The following is a 22803-nucleotide window of genomic DNA, read 5'->3' on the forward strand; positions in this document are numbered from 1 at the left end:
TGTGATAGTTTTTTACAACTTTTTAAAGCGACTTTTTAGCCGTATTAAAAAGACGCTTTAAAAAGCAGTAAAAAAACCGTCTCAAACAAAACCTTAGTCAAAATTGTTTGAAGATGAGGAACTTATGATTTTCACCTCTGAGCAACTTCTTACCAGACAGCAGCTTCATAGTTCAAAAGTGAAAAAAGTATAAGCAAAAAGAGTTAGATTCCTGAACCAATTGTTCAAACATCAACCCCTTGCTCACAATAAATAGTTCTCAACACAGAATAAAGCAGATTAATCAACAACTTAACCACAAATGATAAAATCATCAATGTTCAGTATGTTATTAAGCTTAAAATATCATATAGCGATACAATTCAGAAAACAAAAGACAAAAATGTTTGGACCAATCAAGTCTATATCCTCCAATCTGGAAGGAGTTAAAAATGTTACAAACTGAATAGTCTCACAGGACAAAAGAATAGTCTTATTTCAGAAGTCAGAACAGGACAAAAGTTTGCTTGTAAACTTCCAACACTCATTGCTTCTCAAGAAAATACTTCACATTTTGCAGCCATGTTAGGTACTCTCTGTCATCTTTACTTATCAAGTATTTGTATAAGAAATTGGTGGTCTCAGTAGAGATGCCTCTAATTTCAAGATAGTTATGGAATGCTTTCTGGAGGTTTTCATCAAGATCACTGTCATGCAAGGAGAAAGAAGAAAGTGCTTTTCATGCAGAACATGCATGGACTAAAAAAAATTGAGGAGTTAATAATCTCTTACCTGAAATCAGGGCCTTCGTATGCAAGCAAATCATCAGAGACTTTATTTCCACGAATACATAAGCTGTCGATCACAAGTTCATCAGCATATGCAGTGCAACAGAATTCCAAAGTAGAACCATCTCCTTTGCTGATATTTACTGTCAGAGGAATGGTTGGCTGGTCGTTCTTCTCATCCTCGCCCTGATTTTCCTCATCAACACCCTCTTCATCGTCTTCAGTATCTTCCACAGTTGGCATGGAAACTACAACCTCGATATTCTCGCCATGGTAGTCTCTCCTAAGAGTAATGACATTGGTCCCCTCCTCATCTTGGATTTCAAAAGGAAACCCTTCTGGAACTTCTCCCACCTTTGTAAATTCAAAAAGAGTTTAAAAGTACCAATAATCAGGCTCAATGGAGAGTCAGTTTGAGTACATAAGAAGAACATAAAGGCATATCCCAAAAATAATTTCATTTTGGAATAGTGTTGCGTATTTCTTGAAATTGACTGAGTAGAATGATTAAAATATTAAAACTGGTGGAGGGCTAGAAAGTTTAGCTTTATGCTATATTTATGAGATAGACATTAAGACGTAGTTGGCAATACATTTCAGAGAGATGAGAAGAGATTAAAACGGATTATTCGTATTATCAATGATAACCAAAGATGTCAATTCTTCCATCCACTGCATCATGCCAGCTTGTTTTTTTAAGTTTTTTCATTAGGGAACTTTCTTACAAAAAATAAATGCAAAACACTTCAGTCAAATGCTTCAATCAAATAAGCATTTGACTGAAGTGTTGCATGCATTTATTGGGAGGTTAGAAAGGAAGTTATATGAGAAAATGAAAATTTATTACATTTATTGGGAGGTTAGAAAGGGACTTATATGAGAAAATGAAAATTTATGACTAAGGAGATCTTATTCACTTACAAACATACTAGTAGTCTATTTAAACTAAGTTTTCAATCCGCAATAACAAAAAAAAAATGTATTAAGTTAAAGCAATCATAAAAATTAAAAAAAGTGGCGCAATGACATGTGGTATGTGTATGCTTATTTTTATCTGCCCGAAAGTCCGCATGATGAAATTTATTATGATGTAGATGAGATTCGAATTCAAAACCTTGGCAACAAATTTCAAAGCCCTTGCCAATCAAACTAGTTGGCACCATGATAATATATGTATGTTGAATAAACAATAGCCTTAAAAAGGTAAGCCACTTAGATGTTAAAGGTTGTGAGTTAATTTGCGTATTTTTTAATTAGGTTATGATATCTGAAAGTCCTGATTTATGTACAATTTTAAGAGTGAATGAAATGAACTCATGACATAGTTTTTGCTCAAAATAGATTCATACAAAGATGAGAACTAAGCTGTAAAAAAATCATCTTAACCACAAATTTTTTTGATTAAGTATAATTAAGTACAACAGAGTAGATTTGACTTGAGTAGGGATGCAATATTCGACACGACCCAAAACACAACCCGGACCTGACCTGAAAAATTTTGGGTTCGGATCAACCTGTTTACCAAATGGGTAGGTTTCGAGTTCAAGATATTGACCCATTTTAAAATTGGGAGGTTCATGTTGACCCGAAAACCCCAAAAATCTACTCAGAACTAACCCGAATCCCATCCCAAGCCACCATCTCGAGACCTCGTGCCGCAACCTGCGCCCCTGAGAGATCCCGCCCCTCGTGCAACCCTGTGCTCCACGCCACCTCACACCCCTGCACGAGCCGTGCCCCCGCGAGAGCCCCGAATACCTAAAACCTATTTTGGCCCATTTCTAGAATCAAGTCGGGTTTGGGTTGGACCCGAATCCAACCCGAAAACCTACTTTGACACCCCTAGACTTGAGCCACATTATTGACCATATTATTTCATATTTTGATGTAGAACCAAGGGGGGTTCCTAAAATATGTTAATTAATTTAAGAAAGGATTTAAATTTCAAATTTATTTGAATTTGAATTCAAAAACTTTCCAAATTAATATAAAACTAATTTAGGAAAGAGGGAAATTAAGGAGGGAAAGGGACTAGGGGACTTTTGATTCAGATTTTAGTGGAGCAAGGGGAGGGAAAGGGGTTAGGGGTTACTTAATTAATTCCTTAATTGGAGTTCCAATTTTGGGAATGAATTAATTAAAATAGGAGAGAGATGGGGCCGAACAATAGAGAGGAGAGAGAGGTGTCCATATTCATTGAATATGGAAGGGCAATTAATACTAATTAATCTAAGATTTTAATCAATCCAAGATTGAAGGGGTTTCCAATCTTGGCAAACTTATTTTAGGAAAGAGGATTTAAAGCAAATCTATTCCTAATTCAAATTCAAATTCAAATTGGCTTGATTGAGGGGCTTTCCTAAATTCAACCACCTTAATTTATAAGGGAAAATTCAATTTCATATAATTGAAAATCTGAAATTAAAACCTTCCTAATTTAGAGATCTCATAAAAGAAAAGCATTAATTTTGTGATTTGAAATTTGGAGGAAAAGGAAGATGATGTGGCCGGCGGCTGGGGGGGGGTGTATGTCCGGCAGCTAGGGAGGTTTGGGTGGAGTTTGGGCCAGCGGTTAGTATGAGAAGAAAGAGGGGAGGAGGAGAGGGAGTCGGTGGAGAGATAGATGCCGGTGGCTTCGGAAAGGGGAGGGAGTCCGGCGGCTAGGGGAGAAGGAGGAGATGGAGAAGATAAGCCACGAGTCCGGACGCTTCCTGCAGTTGGTAGGTAGTACTTTTCTCTCACATAGGGATCTCACCAAAGTTCTCTCAAGAACAAGAGTGCAAAAATTTTTCTTAATAATATCTCATCCTTCTAATACAATAGCAATGGTCTCCATATATAGGCCACAAAATAAAAAGAAACTCAAAAAACAAATATATCTCTAGGGCTTACATATGACTACCCCCTCAAGTGAGGGTAAAAACGAAAAAAAAAAAAAACGCATAAATAAATCAAAATACAAATATTAAATCAAAATAAAGTGGAACGATCATGGTCGTCGATCTTCGGCTCCTTTTCTGATAAACTTTCAGGGTTGGATGTCCTCATCATATTTCATTGGTGAATTCCGAATGGATAATTAACGGCCTATTTGAGATCACATTTTATTTTTTTAGAAATAGATTTCAGGTATAATAAAACCCTAAACCCTAAAAATATCAAGACTCCTGATATCCACAAATCAAATGAACAATTTAATCCCAATAAAATCACCAACAATCGTAGTGTCAGGAGGAATGAAACAAAAAAATGAACAAATTTGAGAATGACACACGTCACACACCAGTGATCAAATTCATTTTTAATCCAAAAAATTAGTCTAATGATAAGAACCAATCACTTGGCGTTTTATGACCAAAATATTTTTCAACTTTCAGATACGGAATTAAACTCAATTTTCTTACATGTCATAACATAAAAAAATGCTAATAATGAAAAACTTGAAACCATCTATATCTTATAAAAAACTTTAATATCCTAAAAGAAAAGTAACAGGTCAAGCAAATTGCTCACAATATGATTTCCTAAAGCCCAAAACGACAAGGATGAGAAGAAGAAACTTAGAATTCTGCATCCAAAGCTAGTATAAGATGGCATTAACTAAAAGGCTCTAAATTGCATGGAAACTTACACCGCATTAAAAAAAAAAAATACTCTCACTTGAAACAATTAAACATTATCAGTTCCTAATCAGTAGCACTTTAACCAATTGAGCCCTTAAATATTCTGTCAATACATATACCGAAATTCACCAAACACCTAAACAAACAATCCCAAAACGTCGTTCATTTAACGAACAAAATATGTTAACAAGAGGCAAAGAATAATATACTTCGTGACACACCCAGGCAATTCATCCATGCGCTTAAGAAACTAATACATATATGGATGGCTAACCTCTGCACACTCATCCTTGGCACACCCAATCTCCGACTCCACGATCCGGAGAAGCTCAACATCCGCCGCCGGCTTCTTTTGAATAGAAGAAGAGAAGCGAGCGAGAGAAAAAGAGGTGAGAAGCTCCCTGGATTCCACTCGCGAAAGGATTCCTTTCTGGAGAAGTGGGGGAAGGAAAGCCAAATGGTAGCTCCGGCGATTCTGAAAGCAAAATCCCTGAGCAGCTCGCGCTGCAACACCAGTAACACGGCGGAGGGTAATGGAGAAAGTCATGGCCGCCTGCAGGAGAATGAGAGAAGGGAGGATCGACGCTGCTCTCTGCCTCTCTCCGCTAGGGTTTAGGCTTCTGAGGTTTTGGAACTTGGGCCAAGCGTACTGAATTTTGAACTGAGCCCAGTTTCTATGGGCTGCTGGGCTACAAAAAATACCTTCTATTGATACTATTTGATTTAAAATACATATTATTTATAATCTTAATTTCAAACCATCAAAATAAATCATTTCATTAAACATTAAACCAAAAATTTCCTAAATCTAATATATATATATATATTAAAATATTCTAGTTTAAAATGTATTTATTTTGAGATCTAATATAGCACTAATCTCAAAACAAAATTAATTAAGCCAAGCCTTATATAATTTGAATCAAGATACCTAAGCCTAGAATTAACTCTTTATTTAAGTAACATCAAAACAAAACAAAAAATCTTAAGATATATTAATATGAATTAAATTAAGAATGGCCTAAAAGATTATTGAATTTAATTTGAGATTAATAATGCATATAAAATTTTTATGTTTTATTAATCTTAAAGTAAATCGATAATTTTAAAACCTATCATAATACAATAATACAATTTACATCATGATATTCTATTCAAATTTTATTTAAATTAATGCCATTCAAGTAATTCATCCCTTTAAAGTTTTTCAATTTTAATTAAACTTCATCATTAGTTTTAATTATATTTAGGTGGTTAATATTATTCTGTTATTATTATTATTTTTTTAAAAGTCTTGAAAAATCCTTGAATTTTTGCCTTGTAAAAATGTGATTTAATTAAATTAACAATTGAGCAATTTATTTTGCCTTGTAAATATGTTTTGGGCTCGATTTAAATAAAAATATGATTTAATATTTTATGATTTTTTCCATTAGTTTTAATTATATTTAGGTGGTTAATATTATTCTGTTATTATTATTATTTTTTTAAAAGTCTTGACAAATCCTTGAATTTTTGCCTTGTAAAAATGTGATTTAATTAAATTAACAATTGAGCAATTTATTTTGCCTTGTAAATATGTTTTGGGCTCATTTTAAATAAAAATATGATTTAATATTTTATGATTTTTTTTTCATTTATTTATTATTAGAAATGGAGACCACTATATTTGGATATATTTAAGAGTATTTATGGGATTAAAATAAATTTAATTTTACAAATACATTAAATAAGATTACTAGAAAAGAAAACTTCAATGTTTTTTTTAAAAAATATTTTTAAAAAATAGAAAACTTTTGGTAAGGTCAACAAGCCTTTTTGGCCAATGAATCAAATATCCTATAAATCTCAATTTTAAAAATCTAAACAGATCAAATTTAAAATACTTGAATTTACCTATAAAATATAAAGAAATTTCTATGATCACATTATGAAATTATACCTTCGTATGAGACAACGCAACTTTCTTGCTGCTTTATATTTTAGACCTCAACTATTATTTTTATTTGACCACTTTATTTTACTATTTAAAAATAAGGAACTGTTTTTTGCAATTACTTTCAAAAAACACTATATTCTCTACAATAATTTTACAAAATGTTTTATAAATTTTTTTATTAAAAAGTTATTTTAAAAAACATTAAGTTTAGTTTGAGAAGACTTTTTTACTGCTTCTTAAAGAAGCTTTCTAATACAAAAGTTTTAATTTTTGTATTAAGAAGCTACTTTAAGAAGCAATAAGAAATCCGTCCCAAACAAAGCCTAAGGCTTCATTTGGGACGACTTTTTTGTTGCTTTTTAAAGCGGCTTTCTAGTATAAAAATTTTAATTTTTGTGCTAAAAAGTCGTTTTAAGAAGCAAAAAAAAAGCTGTCCCAAACGAAGCCTAAGGCTTCATTTGAGACTGCTTTATTAGTGCTTCTTAACGTAGTTTTTTAGTACAAATTTTTTTAATTTTTGTACTAGAAAACTGCTTTAAAAAGCCATAAAAAAGCTGTCCCAAACGAAGCCTAAGACTTTATTTGAGACTGCTTTATTAGTGCTTCTTAAAGCAATTTTCTAGTATAAAAATTAAAAAAATTTGTACTAAAAAACTGCTTTAAAAAGCAGCAAGAAAGTCGCCCGTTTGGGACAGCTACTAGAAAGCCGTTTTAAGAAGCAGGAAAAAAATCGTCCCAAACAAAGCCTAAGGGTTTGTCTGGGACGGCTTTTTTATTGCTTTCTAAAACGGAGTTTTAGTACAAATTTTTTTTATTTTTGTACTAAAACTTCATTTAAGAAAATAATAAAAAAACCATTTCAAACGAAGCCTTTAAGTCTTCATTTAAAATAGCTTTCTTATAAAAAAAATTGAAGCAGTAAAAAAGCCGGCCTTTTTTCCCAAAAAAAAAAAAAGCCGGCCTAAGAAAGCCGTTCAAATAGACCCTCTTACTGCTGCTTTTAAGCACTAAGAAACGGTCTCAAACGAAAGCCTATGTGTCACAAACACAAAATAGAAGAGGCACTATTAAAGGTGTTAAGATATTGTTTTGGCCAATATTGGCAACTTGATTGCTTTATAAGACCCGTCTGGCTGCACATTCAGGTGCGATAACAGCTCCAGTTACGTACAGTCACCCAGAAAGGGACCAAAAAAACGACCATAGAAAAAAAAATGACATCATATTAAGGTTGATGACGCCATTAGTTCAGCTACCTGAAAGGTTTAGGGTTTCCTAAGCAGCTACAGCTAGATCTTGTTTGCTGTAATTTGGGCATCTTTGTAGATATATTTTTTAAATTGTAAATGATGATAAGGATAATTGCAGCGAGCATGCTTATACTCATGGCCTCTTTTATCGCACCACACCCATTTCCAAGGAATCCTCTCTCTCTCTCTCTCTTACTTTCATGCAATGTATGATCATGCTTAGATATGCATGGTATAATGGGTAAGATCATCATCATTGAACTTCATATATATGCATGAAATCTACTTCTACATCTTGAGAGATTATTATAGGCAGAGTCTTTCAGACTCCAATGAATCAAGCCATGTGACTAGAACACATAATATATATTATACATATACCGTGTACAAGTTATACACATGATGTATATAAGCCGCGTGGCTTGATTTCATTGAGAAATTATTTTGTATGCAGTCCGAACGGGAAGAACCGTCCGAACATGAGTGTACTTATTGTGCATAAATTTGTACACATTGTTTGTACTCACAGTCTGAACGGTTTTCCTGTCATGACTTCGCACGGAATAATTTCTCGATTTCATTAGAGTCCAAACAAAAGCTACGTTCGAACTTCTCACGTAATAATTTCTCCGACATGAGAGTCTCTATGCTTATGATAGTTTGCAAAAGCTCTCTAATCCTCCAACATTCCCACTAAACATATCTAAACTATTATATATTTAAATCTACTTGTCTATTTGTATTTGAATAATAATGCAAATTTTTATTTGACTAGATGGTCTGCTAATAGAGTTAAGAATAATCCATTTGCAAATATAAAATAAATTTACAAGACTTATATAAATTATAGAAGAAAATGAATTACTTTTTAGATATTTATATATTCATGCAAAAATAAATTTATAAAAAAGTTTGCATCGCATAGGAAGGCACCATGCTCTACAATCATGTCTTGTTGGACGCAATATAGGAATTTATCGTAAGTTGTAAACAAGATATGATTGTTTAGGTTGGCGCAACCTAGGAGAGAATATTTCTTATCTATATTAACTAAATTTTAAAATAGACCTAATATTATTATTATTTTAATATTAGAATATAATATTTTTATAATTTAATCTCATGACCATACAAAATTAATCCAAAATTATTCCTATGAGCTAAATTTGGATTAACGAGTAATTAAATTGAGCTCAATTTTATATCACAATTATATTATGAGGGCAATTTTAGATCAATTTTATATTGTTAATAGACTAAATTAGGGTAATGCATTATTTCGATATTAAGATTTCAATTTTCTTTATTATTTTTTAAAGCAGCTTTTTAATACTAAATTATAGCTCAAAAAATTTTGTACAAAAAATTGACTTAAAAAAAGTAAGAAAGCTAGGGCTACAAACGAATCGAGCCGAGCCGAGTATGTGAGTGTTCATATTTGAGTTCGTTTATCATTAGCTTGTTCAAGTTCGGTTCGTCTTTGATTCGAGCTTTATTATTTTTGTTCATGTTTGGTTCGTTTTATTTAATGGTGTTCATGTTTGATTCATGTTCGGTTCATGTTCGGAAGTCTTAACGAGCTATGTTCGTGAACATATTTAACAAACAAACATTAAATTTGTTCATGAACATCTTAAACAAACAATCTAGCAAACATGGACAAATGTGAAATGTCTTTTGTTCATAAAATTAAATTTATAATAAAAGCAGTTGTCTATATAAAATGAAAATATGATTAATCTATATAAATATATTCTTAAATGAAACTTACCTATTGCATTTCTCTCCATTCAAGTTTTAATCGAGCTTAATGTCGAGCTTGTTCACGAACTTTAAATGATGTTGTTCGTGAAAATAAATGAACCGAACACATTAGTGTTCAAGCTTGTTTATTTAAGGATCGAATATTTAAAATGTTGTTCAATTTTGTTTGTTTAATTAGTTAAACGATCACAAACGAGCTTTAATCGAACCGAGCATCGAGTAGCTCATCGAACACTTGGTTCGCTTGCAGCCCTAAAGAAAGTTGTCTCAAATGAAGCCTAAATTAGCCCACAATAGCTTGAAAATTATTTTATATAGTTGGGAGACTAAATTAGGATACTACAATACTCGGAGATCAAAATTTAGTTTGTAACCGTTTCTTTAACGTCTTTTAAAGCAACTTTTTAGAACAAAATTATAGCTCGGAATTTTGTACTTGAAAATTGATTTAAAAACATCAAGAGAGTTGTTCCAAATAAAACCTAAATTAATCCATAATATTTGGAAATTATTTTAACTTTTATGTATATATATGAAATGGGATATTAAAATAAATGAATAAACGAATATGATTTTAAAAAAAAAAAATCAGTAAAAGAGGTGGAAAAAGGGGAGGGGGGGAGAGGCGTGCAGTAGTCACGGGGATAATGATAAATGGTGAGGGAGGTGATCGGAAGCATGATGAGGAATAAGGAATAAGGAATGGGGGGAAGCACATACTAACCTTCCCACCTCGCACGCGCGCACAGGCAGGCGGGCTGAAGCCACCATCTCCGAATCATCCTCAGAAACTGTGCTATCTCTGCCTTTCTCATGTTGCTGTGGTCCTAACTCCACTTTCCATGCATTCTCTCTCTTCCTCCAATGCTCCTGTGACTGCAGAGAAATAATGGAGATAGAGTCAGATTAGGAACAAACAGGCAGCTCACCTTGCTCTGTATTCGTTTTAAGTTGGGATGTTTTGTTCTGTTCGGTGTTCGAATATCTCGGGAGATCAACCTGAATATGTCACATCATTCAATACACTGTGTATTGGGTGATATGACGCGTCCGGATTGGCATCTGGACACACGGCACCTAATGATTTTTCTTAAGTTTGGGTTGTTAAGAAACAGAGCCCTACATGGGGTCCTGGTTGGGTACCCACGCTCTACGCTGGTAGGCTTTTTGCCCACCCACACCCACTTATGGTGACTTTCCTGATGGCATGCCCACCCACACCCACCCACTTTCCACGCTTATTGAATGCAATCTGCCATAGATTAATGGCCTTGAGGTTTTTTTCCATTTTCTCTAATTGCAAACTTTCAAGGCATATATCAAAATTTATCATGGTTGTGACGCGGTTCAGTGTTGCACATTGCGTAGTAAGGATTATTGTAATAGACTGCATGTATATGATAATTAGTAATATAAATCGGTTGTCCTTTGATGTTGAGTACCCACCCATACCCACCCACGATGCCATGAGCGTACCCAAACCCACCCATGCCCATTGGGTATGGGTGGGTACGTGGGTGGGTGTGGGTATGGGTACCTAATGCAGGGCTCTGTTAAGAAAGGCTTTGATTGAGAGGGTTTACTGCTTCTTAAAGTAGTTTTTAGTATAATTTTTTTAATTTATGTACTAAAAAATTACTTCAATAAACAATAAGCAATAAGAAGTGGTCCCAAACAAAGTCTAAGAGGTCTTTAGTTTGAGTCTTAGGTATGTGAAGTGTGTGAATTAATCTAATTGACCTAAATATCTCATAAAAATTTTGGAACAAAGAATAATTTAATATATATGCATGAATATATATTTGGAATATTGGGTAAAAAATATATTATAAAATAACAGCTTCAATTTTTTTTTGACAGAAGAAATAACTAAACATCATTTTCAAATATAAATTAATTTGAAAAAGAAAAATTACTCTACAAAAATCAAAACAAGACTTCTTTTGGGTCAAGATATCCTTACTAAATTTTGATCAAACAAAAAGGCATCGAGACTCCTTAATGAAATTATTAGGTGCGGAGTGTGGACGGGAGAACCGTCCGCACACTAGTATAAAACAGTGTTCGGTACCGTCCGCACACTAGTATAAAACAGTGTTCGGTACCGTTCGGTACCACTCGGTACCGTTCGGTACCATGTATCTGTGCGGACGGTTCTCACCCTGTCTGCACTCCGCACCTAATAATTTTTCCTTAATCAGATTGTATTAGTCTTTTTAAAATTCAAATTCTAATATCTAATCTCTTTATTCTCTCTGTCTCACTCTCGCTCTCTCTCTCTCTCTCTCTCTCTCTCTTAGCGTGCAGTGCAAAATCTACAGCTCTGTTACCTATATAAAGAAGCAGATAGCCAGCTCTTGTTCTTCATCACCAAGCTTTCAGGTTGGTACTTTCTCCTTTTCCTTCCTATCTAGCTAGCCTACTTTCTCTGCTATCTTTGCTTCCCTGTTGGCTAAAAGGGAAGAAGCTTTCTTCGCATCCTGATATTGTTTTTTCTGTCTTCTCTTTCTGGGGACCAAGAAAATGGGTGATATCTCCAGGTGTAATGGGAATGCAACAGTTGCTGCGGAGTGCCGCAGGAAGAGCTTCTGGTATGAGGAGGAGATCGAACAGGATTTGAGATGGTGCTATGCTCTTAATGGGTATCTGTTCTTGTTCTGGAATTTTCAAATCCCCCTTCTTTTGATTACTCATTTCATTTGATTTTCTTCTTTTACCCGATAGTAGAATATGGTGATAGTTTCATTGAGAAACACACTGTTTCCTATTTTATACTTCTACCAATCTTGAAATTTCTGAAGCTATACCAAAAGTGAGTTCTAATCAGATTTTTTAGACGGTGTAAACAACCTAAAACACTAAGATTTTGTTCGGGACAACTTTTTTACTGATTCTTGATGCAGCTTTTTAGTACAACAATAATAATAGCAAACAATATCAAGCCTTTGTCCCACTAGCAAACAATATCAAGCCTTTGTCCCACTGCGTGGGGGGTCGGCTGCATGAATCCTTTTTCTCCATTGTGTCATGTTAAAAGTCAAATTATTGTTTAAATCTAATAAAGAAAGATGAATTCTAATATTTTCTAACCTAAGTCTTTTTAGATCTACCTCTACCTTTTTGAACATAAATCAAATCTAATACATCTACTCTCCTAACTGGGTCATCGGAAGACTGTCGTTTTATGTGACCAAATCATCTAGGGCGACTCTCTCTAATCTTATCTTCCACCAAAACTAAAATTTTGTACTAAAAAAACTGTATAAAAAGCAAAGCTGTAACTCTTCGTGAAAGACATTGACAGCCTTAAGTTCCATGCAACTTGATTAGCTCTGTAAATACATAAAGGTGATTTAGGTAACATTTATTTTTACTTAACCTATTTGTTGTCATTTATGATCAGAATTCTGCACTCTGGAGAGAGTCAGTACCAAGACATTGCATTGCTGGACACAAAGCCCTTTGGAAAGGTTTGCAGAATTAAACCACACATTTCTTCTATGTTTTTCTTCTTTACTTCTGTACCTTGTTGCAATGCAGGCCTTGGTCATTGATGGGAAGCTGCAGAGCACGGAGATAGATGAGTTCATCTACCATGAATGTCTTGTTCATCCAGCACTACTACATCACATCAAGTATAATTTTCTTCTATTTGCTCGTTCTTCTATCAGACAAAAAATAGTCTCTGTTACTCTTTGTTTTGTTCGTGACAGGCCTGAAACTATCTTTATAATGGGAGGAGGAGAGGGTTCCACAGCAAGAGAAATCCTCAGGCACAAGACAGTGGAAAGGGTTGTCATGTGTGATATAGATGAGGTGAGAATGATTTCGGATGTTGCGATAAGGCTCATATTACGAAGAATTATGCATAGCTTTTTAGTACCAAAATTTTTAGTTCAATAAATTTTAAATTAAAAAATTGCTTTAGAAAGCTATCCAAACAAAACTTCAGTTATACAAGACTATGCCTTACCATAGGCATATAAACTTTTTTCATGGTAACATACAATTTTTAATATTTTAGCTTGTCTAAATTTGCATAAAAATTTATTTATTTATTCATTGTTAGTATTCCTCTGGCATCATTCCCTTTCCTCTTGTGTGGTTATTTTACATTAATTAGTATTGCAGGAAGTTGTAGATTTCTGCAGATCATATTTGGTTGCCAACAGAGAAGCCTTCTTTAATTCAAGGCTCAAGCTTGTCATTAATGATGCTCGGTAATATCTTCTCACCACATAAATCTAAATAAACACAGTTCATTCTCCTAAATTAAACTCTTACAATAGATTTATAAAGAAATTTATTATCAAGTAACAGTATCACTAACTTAATATGCAATCAAATACAATGATAACTTCGCATACAAAAACTCAACTGTACATCAAATTTTCACTAACCCAATGACTACAAGATTAATGTTTCGTTTGGAACAGCTTTAACCACTATTTTTTCTTTGCTTTTAAGAGTTTTTAGCACTAAAAAATAACTTTACAAAGCAGTAAAAAAGTCATCCCAAACGAAGCCTAAAACAAAGAAGATTGTTAGATAATCAAAACTAAAGAAAAAGTTTGATGTTCTGTATTTTACAGAGCTGAACTAGAGAAGAGAGAGGAAAGGTTTGATGTTATCATAGGAGACTTGGCAGATCCCATTGAAGATGGCCCGTGTTACCAGCTCTATACCAAATCCTTCTATGAATCAATCCTAAAACCCCGACTCAAAGAAGATGGCATTTTTGTGACACAGGTATTTGCCTATTTGTTGCATACAATAATAGAAATACGGTCTTAATTATACTTTTAACAGACTTCATAGTTTCTCCTTTATTTTCCCATACGTTCTGTAGGCTGGGCCAGCCGGAGTGTTTAGTCATACAGAGGTCTTTTCCTGCATTTACAACACGCTAAGGCATGTTTTCAAATGTATGTGGGTATAGAACATAACGGTATTGTTGTCTTGTTTTTGGTTGCTTACAATTTTCAATTTCATATTAAAAAGTTGTTTTTTGTGTAGATGTTGTGCCTTACTCTGCCCATATCCCTTCCTATGCTGATACTTGGGGTTGGATCATGGTAAACTGCACATTGCATTCTTGCTTTAGAAAGAAAACAAAAATTATTTTGATTTTAAGGAACAGTTCTATGGGATCTTCCTCAACAGTACTAATCGTTTGGATAATTAAGAAAGTTTAACCATGGAAATTTACAGGCGTCAGATTCACCTTTCACCCTCGACTCAGAGGAACTGGATTCAAGGATTAGGCAAAGGATCAATGGTGAGAATAGATATCTTGATGGAAAGACCTTTGCATCAGCCTCTCTTCTTAGCAAAGCAGTTAGGAAGTCGTAAGACTCGTCAATTTTCTTAAAACTCTCTCTTGAATTTCATTGAACTAAGGCTTCATTTGGGACGACTTTCTTGTTGCTTCTTAAAGCTGGTTTTGAGTAAAAAATTAAAAATTTTATATTAGAAAGTTACTTTAAGAAGAAACAAAAAAATTGTTCCAAACGAAGCCTAAGTATATATCATGTATGACTGGTTTTTTCTGTCAGGCTGGACAAGGAAACACAGGTGTACACTGAAGGCACTGCAAAGTTCATCTATGGGCATGGGACTTGCCACAAGATACGTTCAGGGTTGCAGCAGGAGATGAATTAGCAGTAGAAGCCATGAATTAGGGGATAATTTAAAAGTGTGATCAGTCATCAATATGGCCAAAAATACTGACCATGCATGTTCAGCTCATCCAGTTCACTTCCTAGTATTAGAACTCTGTATCAGAAAGTTTTTATTATTATTGCTGAATGAAGAAAATTTGCCTACGCATTATTAGCCCGCTCTGGGGGATCTACAGTAAAATCTACTAGTTGCAACATTTTGCTGCATGTTTTTTTATGACATTTTTCATCACAAGAAGAAACTATTTAAGGAGTTTGTTCTCCGAATGGAAAGAAAATGCTTACTGCTCTATATATATCTTGCCTCTCTAAGGAGACTTCCGTTCATCGACCTCCTAAAAATTTTGTTCTATGTACTTCACATTTTCTTCTCCTAGATTAGACTCATCTATTTTCACTGTACTATGCCATATCGATTTGGTATTATAGCCTTACCCTGATCCTTACTCTAGATTGTTTTTGCAATCATATGTGAATTCCCACAACTTGCTCCCTTATTTCACCATCGATCTGCCTACCTTCCTCAACAACATGAAAGCCTTCATGATCTCACAAAAATCCAATGAAAACCCAACTGAGAAAAAATTGCCTGCATTCAATTATCCAACAATTGAGCCAAATTTGAGTCAATTCAATGGAATGCATGAAAACCTTAAAAGGCTTGCAAATATAGTTCCAAAGCTTATAATACTCTTGATGATAGATTAACAGAATCTTTTGCTTATACTGGGGATATAAAAATGTTATATGCCATTCGTCACTTTGTTTCCAGGATGGATTATGCTAGCGTTGAGTATAGTTCTAGGTCACTTGTTCTTCCTCCAGAAATATTGCAACTTTTTTGGAGTAGAATTCTTTATAACCCAGTGAATTGTTACAGTCCAAATTTCTTTAGTATTTTGACATGAGTATGTTGTGTTTGTCTGTATTTTTATTTACGTTAATTATTAGCACGACCGTTGCTAGGTCCCAAGTCCTGGATGAGAAAAGTGGAGGGTTGCGTTAGGTAGTCGACAGCCAGCGTAAAACTTGTCGAACAATAATGACATGAATCCTTTTTTCTAATTTTTAATAAGCCTTATTTGTATAAGGAGGGCCCAATCTCTTATAATTCATTCAATGTGGATGATAAATTGACATCAAAGTTTTCTTTTGATCTTGCCACTTAAAATTCTCTCCCTTTTATGGTTATTACTTGTTGCCTCCCTCTCTCTTAGGCCTTCATTCATACATCTCCTAATCCTTTTCTCTACTTCATAGATTCTCCTCCTTAGATTAGTAATGATATGAGGTTTGTAGGATCTTAATAGTGAAAAAAACAACTTTATTGGTATCCCCTTGAGATGGGGGTCAAAGGTTTATGTTTAGGATTTTAGACAAATTTGAAACTAAAACTTTCAGTCTTTAAAACATCATTTGAAAAAAATCATTCATATAGAGTCATTAAAACATCATTTTAAGACTTTTAATAAATTATAGCCAATGTCAAAAATGTCATATTCAACTAAAATAATCAATAATTTGTACAAAAAAAATCGGCTGATGAAAATCTGATTTCTTACAATTAAAATGATCAAAATAGAACATTCTACAATATATTAGAAATCATACGATGAAAAGTTTTTTAAAGTGATTAAAATTATATTTTATTCTATAATTTTTTGTACAAACATCAAAATTGAAATAAAAAATAGGATATTGAAATCATACCTCGAGCTAAACATTTTTCTTAACAGGCCAAACAAACGAATCTCACACTTTGGCATCCAAAATCCCGTCTCTTCTTTCTCTCTCTCCTCTTCTCTTCTTTCTCCTCTATAGCAAGCTAAAATGAGGGAATGGTTTTGAACATGACTTTGGAAATATATATATATATATATATTCATTTAAGTGCTTAGCGCCGCAACGCTCCAACGTGAAAAACTGCTGCAATTGACTGGAATATTTAAGATATTCTCAAACAGAGATATCAATGCCACAACGCTTACAATACATTTTTGAAACTTAACATTTTTTTAATTCCAGACTTCAAACTTTATTTAAATTTATGATAACTCTAAATTAAATATGCATAAGGAGATTATGAAATTTTTATCAATTCTATAACAACGGATATTACACTTTAGTCTCTAACTTTGGGTGTAAGCAAGCACTAACATCTAATTGTGAGGTACCAGACATAGTTTCCATATAAAGGCACCTGGGAATATAATGCTGGTCCCATGATAAGGAGACAAGTCAATGAAAAATTAGAGTAACTAATCAATAAAGCAATAACTTCGCAAAATAAATCGCATGTCTAGTAAGGGGCAAGTGAAAGAAATCGTGGATAAAAGGAGTAATTTCATGGGATAAGTTGCCTAAAATAGAGATTTCTAGGAAAAGAGGGGCAACAAAACACCAAGAAATTTTTTTTTTCTAGAGAGAGGTCGCCAAGGATTCTTGAGAAAAAGATGGAAAGACTTTGACAGAGGACGACTCAAAAAAGAGTTTGCCTATAAGGGGTTGATTCCTAGAACAAATCATCATGAGGGGTGACTTCAGAAGTTGTATTGATAAGATGCATACAATGGAAGAGTTCCCAAAACAAGTTATTGTGAGGGTGATGTTCCAGGTAAGGGAGGATGTTCCAAGATTTTTTTTTCAAGGCGCCATTTCATAAAAAAGAGGGAGGTAGAGGGTATAAATTCAGATTAACGAACCATGATCAACTAAAAAATGACCCGACTCAAATATAATTAACTTGAGCCCAACATAAAGCAAACGATACTAAGTTATGTTGGTTTTGTATGAACTTGACATAACATGAAATATATTTGTATACGACAACTCAAAAAAAAAAAAAAAATTAACATGTGTTTTTCATTAAAAAAAATTAAATAGTTAAGTCCATTACAAACCCAAATCAATCTTTTTTGAGTCCATTACTAACTCAAACCAAACAAAAATATTATAAGAGCTAACTTGAACTCCAAATTATTATGTCAGGTTTGAGTTGAGTCTAACATTGACACCACTAGAGGGATGTCAACCATGACTACTTAAAAAGTTTGTTGGCAATGGTTGAATTCTAAGTACAAGTCACTGCAAAGGAGATGGTTGATCATGAAAAAGGGAAAATGCTCAGAACAACTCATTGAGAGGGGACAATTTCTCAGTAAAGAGTGACGACGAGGCACCATCAAATGGAGAGCTCCTAGAAGACCAATTGGATTGTGTTAAGATGTCAAGAGGTTGACTAGATGCACCTGAGTGGACCAAAGAAAGAAGATATTGTTGGCTTGCATAGAGAAGAACTTAAGCTAACTAAGGATATCCAAAGTCGGTCCATTAGGATGTTGGTAGTCCTAATAAGGGCTAGGACTATCTAAGAAGTGATGGGGACATCAGCAGCGATTTCGACACATGTACCTTCAGGAGATGCCGGAGATCGACGGCCACGATCATGTTTTGTATTTTCATCATTTTATGTAGTAGTTTATGTTTATTTTATGTTTTTCCATTTTTACCCTTATGGGTATTTGATAGCTATTGTAGCCCAAGGGGCATTTTAGTACTTTACTTTCTTTGTCATTTTGAGGCCTATTTATATGGCCCATTTCTCATGTAAGAGTTAGTTTTGAATGAATGAAAATTTGCTCTTGAGCATTGGGCCTATATTAGCAAATGAGGACGACATTTTGGGCCAACAATTCTACCATTTTGGTGTTGGAAAAAGGCTAAAAATATTCTCCTAATTCGTTCGGAGAACTAGGTCCATCAACTAAGCTAAGATGATGTAGAGGTCCTCTAAAAGCAATAAGATCCTAGAAGGGGCTATCTTATAACTAGGGTGACTAGGCTGAGACAAGATCTCAAAGGATCAAAAGAGGTCAACAGTGGAAAAAAAAATCCTAAAAGATTTGTTTTCTAAAAAAGATGACAATGTTCCCACCATTTTGTATACCTATATTCTTGTTTTCACTTTTCAATGAGTAATTCTTAGAAAATGTCTCACAAAAGAATGTTTTTTGTGGATGTTGCAATATCTCCAAAAAGTTGAAAACTTACCTAACGATTCGCACAGAAATGAATGAATGACAATAGATTGTAAAGCATTAATCCGTAGCTTGTGGAGAGTTAAACTCAGAGACAAGTAGAAGGACCATTGAATATGATACAGCAAAGGAGATCTATCAAACTGCCCCAGGTTTCATGCATTCGAATCAATTGCAACGCATCAAATCTTGTGCCGAGGTCTTCCTGTCGTGAGCTTATTCATAACTAAATTTGCTTTTCTAAGTAAATCTGAACAAGGATTCAATTCCTTAAGGAGATTTCCCAAAAAAAAATTCCTGAAGGAGTGCCTCAATCCCAACACAAGTACACAACCCAAATACCAAACGATAACAAATCATAGACTTCACACCCAGCCAATGGACATTTATAGCACCAAGGACATATTAAATAGTTTTTTTTTTCTCTCTCTATGCATTAAAAAATAGAAAAGCTACAGCACCAGTAGCTGGATGAGGCATGAATGCATGATGACAAGAAGTGAGGAGAAGGAGAGGATTCATGTGAGGCTGCGGTAGGTTTAGTGGGACCCACCATGCTCCTCTTCCTTCCTCCCCGCATTCCTCACCCTTTTCTCCTCAAAAAGAGATCCATCCAGTCAGTCCACAAACCAATATCCAGGAAAAAAAGTGAAATGTAGCAGCAGCACAACAGTGAAATCATTTACAAATGGAAAAGCTTGGAAGCACACAAAATTTTTAAAGCCGTTTACGTACCAGATCGGACCCCATCCGTCATCACAGTAATGGCCGCCGATGCCTCCCTTCCATGGAAACTTTACCACAACCCCCACTTCCTCTCGGATTCCCTTCATGATTCCCCCCATCTCCTCCTCGCCTACGAAACCCCCACTTCCCCACTCCACCCCAATCCCCTCTCCACCGTCATGGACGACCTCGCCCTCGCCCTCGCAGAAATAAGCGAGCTCCGCGCTGAGGTGGACCTCGAGCGCCGCATGCGCCGCGCCGCCGAATCCCTCGCAAAATCCGTCGCACGCGAGCTCGCCGATGAACGTCGCGCACGCGCTGATGCCGAGGCCGAGATGGCGCGGTGCCGTGAGGCCGCAGACCGCGCCGTCAGGGAGGCGGACGAAGATCGCCGGATGCTGAAGCTCGCCGAGGCGTGGAGGGAGGAGCGCGTGAAGATGAAGCTCGCCCACGCCGCTATCGTTCTCGAGGAGAGGATACAAGAGGTTGCCAGTAATGTAATAATGCAAAAGACCAGTGAGGTTGATTGCGTCGCCGCCGCCGCCCGGAATGGCCGAGAAAGACAGGGAAGGGAGATTGAGAATCCGCACATCAGAAGAGGAATAAATGGGTTCGTTGAGTTTTCGCGGGCATTCAGGGTTCGGTCGCCGGGATTGGGGAGGGAAAGGGAGCGGGGCGGTGGAGATTTGGAGTGCGAGAGAGCTCATCTTAGGGTTTTGATGAAATAACTTGATGATTTTGTAGTTAGTTCTATCAATTTTGGCAATCAAAATTATTATTACAAGTTGTAATTGTCGAAGCACGGCTCTGAGATTCGTCGCTGTTGGTTCTCAGAACAATGAGCTTGCAGGAACAGTTTCTCTGTAAAATGCTAATTTGGTTGTTCATACAGTAAATTCTTTAAAAAATAAATAATAATCTGCTGCAGTAAATTTCTAAGTACCTGCAAGCATTCAAATGCATTTTTGAATAATTTCTTCATAATTTTATTTTAGATATCATTATCATATTTGTATTTGATTATAAATTTTTATCATTTTGTTAGAACTTTAAGATAGGTTTCTTCAATAGTAAGATCTGCTCAACTATTGTAATTGTAAGAAAGATAGTCTAAAACTTCTTTTAAAAAGAAAAAAAAATATTAAACATCACAATAATTTAACAATTTTGACTATCAGAACAGCTTCAGGATTTATTATTCTGGGCGGAGTTCAGATGGAGTTCTAAAACCAATAAAAATATATCACGTCATTCCAAAATGTATCGCACTTGATACCATTCGGTACCTAAGCGTAACTGGATAGGAGAACCGTCCGGTATATCCGCATAGAATAATAGCTCCAATTTCAGAGATAATTTTCTAGATAATTGCAGTAGCAATAGTCTTTAAATCAATAAAGTAATTTATTGGTGATAGAAGCTACTACTTAATAAGTTTAATTCATGACTTTGGGATTGCTTCTTTGCTGCTTCTTTAAAGCAATTTTTTAGTAGAAAATTAAAAAAATTATATTAAAAAACTGCTTTAAGAAGCATTAAAAAAATTGTCCTAAACAAAACCTAAGGTTTCATTTGGGACAACTTTCTTACTGCTTCTTACTACTTCTTAAAATAGCTTTTAGTATAAAATTTTTAATTTTTTTATTAAGACCTCATTTGATATGACTTTCTCAATGCTTCTTAAAACCACTCTAAAAAAAAATTGTTTTAAAAAACAGCAAGAAAGCGAAGCCTTCATAAAAACAAAAAAAACAAGTGGTATGAATCAAGATGTTGGAACAAAACCAGCTCTAACAATTCAGAATAGGACTGCAAACACAATACGATTCATAATTACACAATTGCAGAACATGTGAAGCACAACTTAAATCTACAAAAGGAGCATTTATTTATTCATGGAAGTAGTCATACACAGTATGAGGATACAATAAAGTGTTATCTTCCTTATAATGCAGAAGAAAGTAACATTTGATGCAGAAATAACAAGGATCCTCTGGGGCCCACTTATCATCAACGGTCATTTTTGTTGCAATGTAGATCTGACAAACAGAGCATTTCCTTTGACGGGGTTTGATTTGGAAAGTGAGGAGAGGATAATCTGCCTTGTTGTGTGAATCATCTGGATGGATCAGTCTCATGTCTCTAAACACTATGATGTGCTTGCAATTCCCCTGTAATGTTTCAAAAGTATAATTAATCATCTCAATAATGACATAACAACTCTGTTACTGCCTTTAAAAAAGATTATAATCATTCTTAAATTGGTAAATATTCATGATTAAAACGTACTATCAATCTACTGTGATATCAAATAGGATGCCAAAAGTGGTTATCTTTTCTAACTTTATCACATATCATCATTTCTGGCACATTCAACTAGATTGTAAGTAAATCCATAATTTAAGTCTTCAAGATATTTCATGTTTTTCAATATCTTTTTAGAACAAAATCAGAGAGTCTAAACGGGGGATTGTAAACTCACAATGTTAGTCTACAACTGCATCTTTCCAGGACAGCGACTTCTTTTCAAAGTGGGTTGGGGCCTCAAAGACAGGATGACAAACCTCAGACTTGACTTGTAAATTGTAATTATTTCATGTCCAGAATAATTTTTTCCATCTTTTTGAAAACTAAAAAGTGCTATGGAGAGTTCTTGAAAAGAAAGGAGTTAATAATACTTATATTCAATCATTAAAGATATGTATCCAGGAGCTATTACTTGTGTTCAAACACAAGGTGGTTTGACCAACTATTTTCGGTTGGATTACATCAAGAATCAGCCTTAAGCCCATATCTTTTTGCTTTGATCATGGATGTTCTCACCAGACATTTGCAAGAGGATGTACCTTGATGTATGCTTTTTGGCGATGATATTCTTCTTGTTGATAAGACTAGAGAGGGAGTTGAAGGTAAACTTGAATTATGGAGGTCAACCTTAGAGTCTAAAAGTTTTCGCTTGAGTAGATCTAAAACTGAATATATGGAGTGAAATTTTAGTGGTAATAGAGCTAGTGAG

The 22803-nt window shown here is 34.7% G+C and overlaps 4 protein-coding genes across 9 annotated transcripts in view; 2 read left to right on the forward strand and 2 right to left on the reverse strand.

The window, feature by feature from the left end:
* Positions 1-302: 302 nt before the first annotated feature.
* On the reverse strand, positions 303-19935 carry LOC110096443 (uncharacterized protein At2g39795, mitochondrial). Of its 3 annotated transcripts, XM_028696538.1 has the most exons (6): positions 19797-19910; positions 16735-16839; positions 10068-10219; positions 4665-5079; positions 772-1121; positions 303-686 (listed from the first exon to the last, which is right to left on the reverse strand). In XM_028696538.1, exons 3-6 carry the CDS (start codon positions 10112-10114, stop codon positions 524-526), a joined length of 975 nt encoding a protein of 324 aa, XP_028552371.1. In that variant the 5' UTR covers positions 10115-10219; positions 16735-16839; positions 19797-19910; the 3' UTR covers positions 303-523. The 3 variants fall into 3 exon arrangements, with proteins under 3 accessions (XP_028552371.1, XP_020678063.1, XP_028552372.1); XM_020822404.2 differs by lacking the exon at positions 16735-16839 and having other exon boundaries at positions 19797-19935; XM_028696539.1 differs by lacking the exon at positions 19797-19910 and having other exon boundaries at positions 16735-16846.
* On the forward strand, positions 11613-15169 carry LOC110096444 (thermospermine synthase ACAULIS5). 2 transcript variants are annotated; one of them, XM_020822407.2, is made up of 11 exons: positions 11613-11725; positions 11864-11985; positions 12747-12813; positions 12884-12978; positions 13057-13159; positions 13475-13563; positions 13936-14092; positions 14193-14268; positions 14360-14418; positions 14555-14691; positions 14899-15169. In XM_020822407.2, the coding sequence occupies exons 2-11, from the start codon at positions 11867-11869 to the stop codon at positions 15002-15004; spliced, it is 1008 nt and encodes a 335-aa protein (XP_020678066.1). In that variant the 5' UTR covers positions 11613-11725; positions 11864-11866; the 3' UTR covers positions 15005-15169. The 2 variants fall into 2 exon arrangements, with proteins under 2 accessions (XP_020678066.1, XP_020678067.1); XM_020822408.2 differs by lacking the exon at positions 11613-11725 and having other exon boundaries at positions 11736-11985; positions 14555-14680.
* LOC110096445 (protein BRANCHLESS TRICHOME-like) lies at positions 19349-20749 on the forward strand. Its single transcript, XM_020822409.2, has one exon. The coding sequence runs from the start codon at positions 19826-19828 to the stop codon at positions 20513-20515; it is 690 nt and encodes a 229-aa protein (XP_020678068.1). The 5' UTR covers positions 19349-19825; the 3' UTR covers positions 20516-20749.
* An 891-nt stretch (positions 20750-21640) lies between these two features.
* LOC110096448 (snRNA-activating protein complex subunit) overlaps positions 21641-22803 on the reverse strand; it is a 44586-nt gene continuing 43423 nt past the window's right edge. For 2 of the 3 annotated variants that reach the window (XM_028696541.1, XM_020822419.2), the window contains one exon: positions 21677-21958. In XM_028696541.1, coding sequence (XP_028552374.1) covers positions 21677-21958 — 282 coding nt within the window. Of the gene's footprint in view, positions 21959-22803 lie in introns of all 3 variants that reach the window. The other variant, XM_020822416.2, reaches the window with a different exon arrangement.

The sequence above is a fragment of the Dendrobium catenatum genome, unplaced genomic scaffold (assembly GCF_001605985.2).
Source record: "Dendrobium catenatum unplaced genomic scaffold, ASM160598v2 fragScaff_scaffold_761, whole genome shotgun sequence".
In the NCBI taxonomy this organism is placed as follows: Eukaryota; Viridiplantae; Streptophyta; class Magnoliopsida; order Asparagales; family Orchidaceae; genus Dendrobium; species Dendrobium catenatum.